Here is a 6,362-nt window from a genome sequence, read left to right on the forward strand (position 1 = left end):
AAAATATGAAATAAACATGAAGAGTGTGAGGGCATTTCTGTTATTGATATATTATTTTAATACATATATTTTATTCCGTATTTTATCCTTCCTAAAATAATATATAAATTTCATCATAATTTATGCAAATATCATTTACACTGAAGCAAAAAAAGCAACTAGGGGTGGACGTTCGGTATTTCGGTTCGGTATTTAAGAATTTCGGCTCGGTATTCGGTTTATCAATTGTGTATACCAAATACCATACCAAAAATATTTCGGTACGGTTCGGTATTTCTTATTTTGGTTCGGTACGGTTTCGGTTTAACAATCAATGAATAATCAATGCTAACAGTGCACATGCACAATTGAAATTTTCACTCTAAAAGAATCTGTTTTCCGATATATAACAGTGCACAACTGCACATGGCTGAAACAAGAATAACATATTATATTCTGGCAATTCTGGTTGTAACCCATGTGATAAACAATTCACATGGCTTAAGAATAAGTGAAAAGCAAAAGCTGAACAAGACAACAACTTCTTTACAATCTGGCAATCTGCAGTTGCACGCCAGTATACTGTATATCATATTATACAATATTACAATCTGCATTCTGCACGCCAGTATTAGTATACAAGTGAAAAGCAAAAGCTGGCCAACTGCACAATGCACATTACACAACTATATTAAACAACTTAAACACAGTTGACAGTTCAATACTGCAATCAACTGGCCAACTGCACATTACACAACTTAACACTTAACACAGTACACAATTGAATCTGTACACAACTACACAACACATTACACAACTTAACACTTAACACTTAAACACTGTGCAATAAGTACACAACTACACATTACACAACTTAACACTTAACACTTAAACACAGTGCAATAAAAACACAGTCCAACAAAAAGAGTCTTAACACTTAAACACAATGCAACTGACCAACTGCAACAGTCTTAACAGTCTTAACACTTAAACAGTTAAACATAGTGCAACAAAAACAGAGAGGGCATCCCTCAACAAACAGTCTTAATCCTTAAACATGAATTCTAGGAAGACGCGCAAGACAATGCTTAATATGCTTCCTTAAACCAATTGTTCCATTCCTCTTTGGATTAACATTATATACTTGACCACAATGTTTGCACTCTACTTTGCGAACTTCTCCGTTATCTTCTTTCCCACAAAGTATTCCCAAATATCGGAGCGTTGAGCAGTAGCACGGGGCATGATTGCACTTGAACCTAAAAAAATATAAATCATAAGTTAGAATATTATAGTTTGATGATAATAAAACAAAACTACAAAATATTAAGTATATCATTATCACCAAACAAATAGAGTATTAAACTTACCACTCAAGATGCAAGTTGCAACTATACATCAAACAATGCTAGTAGTGCTTCCAATTATTTTCCATATCTAAAGATAATACGACCAAATATGTCATACAAATGAAAAGGCATGATATATTATTTTGAATTAAAATACACACAAAATATTAAAGCTTACCAAGCTCGAGTTCCTCAAGATACTTCAAGCCTTCTTCAACACTAATAGGATTCTTCTCTTCTCTAAGCCAATCTTGAACACAAATAAGAGCTTTCACACATTTAGGAGTCAATAAACTCCTAAATAAATCAAGAATACGGCCACCAGTGCTAAACGCGCATTCTGACGCCACACTAGAAATTGGAATTGCCAACACATCACGAGCCAACTCCGAAAGAATAGGAAATCTAGGAGCATGTGTTTTCCACCAACTCATGATATCAAATTCTTCACTAAAAGGCTCTTGTTCTTCACTAATGTATTTATCCAACTCTGATTTAGCACCCCCACTTCCATTGTCTTCCTTTTGTTTCTTCAAGCTAAGCTTAGTCCTTATTTTTGATGCACTTATAACACTCCCACTAGGTGTATTAGATGTGTTGTTAGATGAAGTAGAACTAGATGGAGATTGAGGACAAGATTCGGTTGAATACTTTTTTAGATACTCTCCAAACAAAGAATTCATATAAGCATACACCTCAGCATTTATTTTCTTCCCTTTTTCCTCCCCAAAAAGTTCTTCAAGTGCTCCCTCAACATATTCAAATTTGTTACGAGGATCCAAGACGGAAGCAATAAAAATTATTTTATTCATCTTTTCAGGCTCACCCCAATACTTCTTGAACTTTTCTTACATTTGCTGAGCCATTTTTCTCAAATGCTCATCCTCACTAGCTAAACACATTTTCAAATGACAATAAAGTTCAGATACATCCTCAAAATGAGAATTACAAGTGACATAACGTGAACCTGAAACTTTTTTAGTTAGCTCGTGAAATCTTGCAAGAAACTCTATCACATTCCTCACATTCACCCAATCATCAGATTCAAGAGGACCTGCATTACCACCATCTTCACAAAGATGAGAACATTGATAAGCAGAAAATCCATCGTAAAAAAAGATGCAACTTGTCAAAGGCCTTTTCAAAGTGTTGTGCTGTATCCAACATCAAATAGGTGGAATTCCACCTGGTAGGAACATCCAAACACAACGTTTTGGTACATTCTACCTTTACATGTGTACAACACTGTTTAAACTTTAAGGTCCTTGCAGGCGAAGATCTCACATACCTCACAATATTCTAACACGTGTCACAGAAGCATCAAGTTCTTTCAAACCATCTTGCACAATTAGATTTAGTATATGAGCCATGCATCTCACATGAAGATGTTTACCACTCATCATATTAGTTTTCCACATATCTAACTGTTTAGACAATTCTTTGACAGTGACATCATTTGAAGAAGCATTGTCCACAGTAATAGTGAAAACCTTGTCTAATTTCCATTCAAGCAAACAATCCCTAATAGCTTTATCCATCTCTTCACCCTTATGACTAGTGATAGGGCAAAAATTAAGTATTCTTTTATGCAACTTCCAATCCCTATCAATGAAGTGGGCTGTCAAACACATATAATTTATTCTTTGTAATGAAGTCCAAGTGTCTGTTGTTAGGCAAATTTTTGGTTGTGCTTCTCTAAAAGAACTTCTTAGATTTTGCCTCAATTCACCGTAAACTTCATAACAATTCCTTGTTATTGTTCTACGAGAAGGAAGACGAAATAGTGGTTGAGTTTTTCTCATAAACTTCATAAAGCCTTCATTTTCTACAAAGCTAAATGGTAGTTCATCAGTAACTATCATCTCAATTAAGGCCCTCCTAACCACTTTTTGATCAAATTTCCAAATTGATCCTTCATCATTTTGGCAAGATTGAAAATTTATCTTTGTTTATCTTCTGCAAATTTAAGTGGGTATTCTTTGCATCTAAGCAAATGATTCTTCAATCCTGTTGTTCCATTCTTAGATGAATTAGCAGCATAAGCTTATTTACAATATCGACACCGTGCTTTCCCAACCCTATTAACCTCAAATTTATCAAAATAGTTCCAAACGTCAGACCTAGGTTGCATTGCTTTCCTTTTCTTGGAATCTTGAGTATCAATGGTGTTGGTGTTACTATCTACCGTAATAGGTAAACTTTCACTAGAACCAACATCACTTACTTTACTTGTATCTTCCATCTATACAAAATTAAACAAATATAAACATAAATTAACAATCAACAAATTAACTACCTTGCTATCAGTAATGCTGAGAGAATGTAAATATGAGAGTGCACTTTTAGATTTTAGTTATTTCAAACTAGCTATAAGTAGCTTAAACTACCATGTTTCTGCTATAACGAATTAACAATATCTTTCCAACAGATACAGTAGCAGTCTAATGTAACTGCAGCTAAGCAAAAGCTAAAAAGACTAAAGAAGCTATTAACAATATCCTTTTCTAGCCATCTATAAATAAATAAAAAACCATGGCCATTACTACTCAAGTGACAAGTCCACAATTATTTAAATCTTTCCAAACCAGCAACCATAAGAATGTCACAACAAAGAAGACTAACAGTGAATTCACTCAACTGTCATCATCCTAAAGTGTCTATCATAAGAAAAATGCAAGGAAAGTTCTAAAAATCAGACCTAAACAAAGTAATCATATGGTAAGCCTAATACATAGTCGTGTACTCACAACTGTTATTATACAAGCAAATGAATTAAACAGCATGAACGTGATACAAATGATATTTTTCTACTAAAGGGAAAAGCTCAGAACAACAGTTCATTCAATCAGCAGTACAACCAAAAGAAAACGAAACATACCTTTGAAATTGAAATTGAATCGAGCTCGGAACACTGGAATAGGACAGCAGCGTCTTCGACACTTCGTTTGCCCGGAATTTGTGAGGAGTGAGGAATCGAATCGAGCTGGAAATCGCCGCCTATAACCCTAAATTAGTTTGATGCAAAAAATCAGAAATTAAAAAATTTATGCGTCTGAACTCTGAACTCAAAAAGTTCAAAACTTAAAAATATAAAAACTCAGCAAAAAACCTCAGAGAGTACTGGGATGAGAATGATATGAGATGAGACTTACAAAACTTACAAAAGTAGTGAAGTTAACCGGTGAAAATGAGATGAGACTCGAGATCGACTGTCGACTGGTCATAAGTCGTAACTCGTAGACTCGCAGTCGATTCTCGTCTTCTCGATGATATCCTAAGCCCTAATGGCTAATGCCCTACTTTGATTCAGAATTTCAGATGCCTAATTTGATTCTCGACTATTAGACTGTCTATTAGAGTCAAAGGAAGAGTAATGGGCTTGGGTATTAACTAACTTGGGTAATTGATGAGGATTGGGCTTGGGAGTTGGGGGAGCTGGGCCTAGGTGGGACGCCAGGATGGTATGGGCTTAGTCTAATATATATTAAATAGGTAATTAGGCTTAGATATAGTCATATATATTATATAGGCTCACCAAATTTTCGGTATTTTGGTTTACCGAAATTGTAAAATTATAATACCGAAAACAGAACCGAAATACCGAAAATCCAGTACCGAATTAGATCGAAATACCGAAAAAACTGAAACCGAAATACCAAATTAATTTGGTTCGGTTCGGAATTCGGTTTTTCGGATTTTATGCCCACCCCTAAAAGCAACCAACCCAACAATGTATTAATTAATTGTAATTAAACTTTCTTATTCCACAACCACACGAGCTAGTGAAAAACTATAGTGGAGGTCCACTTCCAGACTATCGTTAGTTCTCAGTAAGGGTGTCTAACAGGTAGGCCATGCCGGGCTAGGTAGGAAAAATTAGTAACTGTATGGGTTGATGTCAGGTCCGATTACGGGTTGGGGATTATCGGGTTTAACGGATTCGGGTTTATCCGGGTAAAAAATAAACCGTAAGGGTTACGGGTATAAGGGGCCGGGTCGGGTTAGTGTAATTTTTAATTTTTTTAATATTTTGTATAATTATTGTAAGTTACATTAATATAAAGTAAAAAATATAAAGAATAAAAGAAGATGAGAAAAAATTGCACTTATAAATTGCAAGTGCTACATTTATTTCAAAATTACAAATTGAAGTTTGCATTTAACAAGTAAATTAACGAAAAAAGAGTAAAACTAAATTTTCATGCATAATAATACTTCAAAATAATCTAACAAACTAAAACATTAAGCATAAATATGTCTAAATTTTAAAATAACACAAATTGTCTCAAATCAACTTAAATACGAATTTCTGGAGGACGCTCAAGACAACTCTTCATATGCTTCCTTAAACAGCCCGTGCCACACTTTGGACGAAGATTTAAGACTCGATCACAGTTCTTGCACTTTACTTTGTGAATTTCTTCATTTTCTTCTACCACCTCAAAGTGTTCCCAAACATATGAGCGCACTCTAGAAGTACGGGGCATGATTTAACTTAAATTGAGAAATTGAGATTGAGAAATGAGAGATGAGTGAAGAAATGAAGAAGGGGGGTGTATTTATAGTTTTACAAAGGGTTAAATTTGTAATTACAAAAAGTGTTAATTTCTTTAAAAAAAAAGGCCCAAAAAGGGCTAATTGTGCAAATCAGTCATTGGGCAACGGCTCCTTGGCAGGTGACCGTTGCCAACGGTAACCAAATAAGCCAATCAACAAGTTTTTGTTTTAAAAAAAGAAACTAGTCATTAACCGGTCTGGGTCGGGCCGGTCCGGGCTGGTTTAACCGGTTCTACAATATTTTTGTTGACCGGATTTGACCGGTATGGGTAACCAGTTGAAAATAGGTGAACGGACCAAACCCCCTACCCCTTTAACCCAACCCCACTCAGCCCCCTGGTACCGATCCAGGCCGGTTTCAGTTTTAACCGTAATCCAATCTGGGCCGGTCCGATTACGGTTAAACCCGGCCTGTTAGACACCCTTAGTTCTCAGGTGTGCAAAACTTAAACTGAAGGTGTACCATCATTCAACTCT

At 35.3% G+C, this 6,362-nt stretch overlaps 1 protein-coding gene and 1 long non-coding RNA gene across 2 annotated transcripts; both read right to left on the reverse strand.

Annotated features, from left to right (window-relative positions):
* Window positions 1-1,495: 1,495 nt before the first annotated feature.
* Window positions 1,496-2,140, reverse strand: LOC142162003 (zinc finger BED domain-containing protein RICESLEEPER 2-like). The gene has a single exon (XM_075218300.1). It carries the CDS (start codon window positions 2,138-2,140, stop codon window positions 1,496-1,498), a length of 645 nt encoding a protein of 214 aa, XP_075074401.1.
* A 1,298-nt stretch (window positions 2,141-3,438) lies between these two features.
* Window positions 3,439-4,544, reverse strand: LOC142182513 (uncharacterized). The gene is made up of 3 exons (XR_012711318.1): window positions 4,490-4,544; window positions 4,207-4,325; window positions 3,439-3,570 (listed from the first exon to the last, which is right to left on the reverse strand). It is a non-coding gene; the product is annotated as an uncharacterized LOC142182513 (long non-coding RNA).
* Between the last annotated feature and the right edge of the window lie 1,818 nt (window positions 4,545-6,362).

Source organism: Nicotiana tabacum, chromosome 7 (assembly GCF_000715075.1).
Source record: "Nicotiana tabacum cultivar K326 chromosome 7, ASM71507v2, whole genome shotgun sequence".
Lineage (NCBI taxonomy): Eukaryota > Viridiplantae > Streptophyta > Magnoliopsida > Solanales > Solanaceae > Nicotiana > Nicotiana tabacum.

Excerpts from the sequence above, each read along its gene's own strand:
- LOC142162003 (XM_075218300.1), bottom strand. The coding sequence starts at position 2,140 with ATGAATAAAATAATTTTTATTGCTTCCGTCTTGGATCCTCGTAACAAA.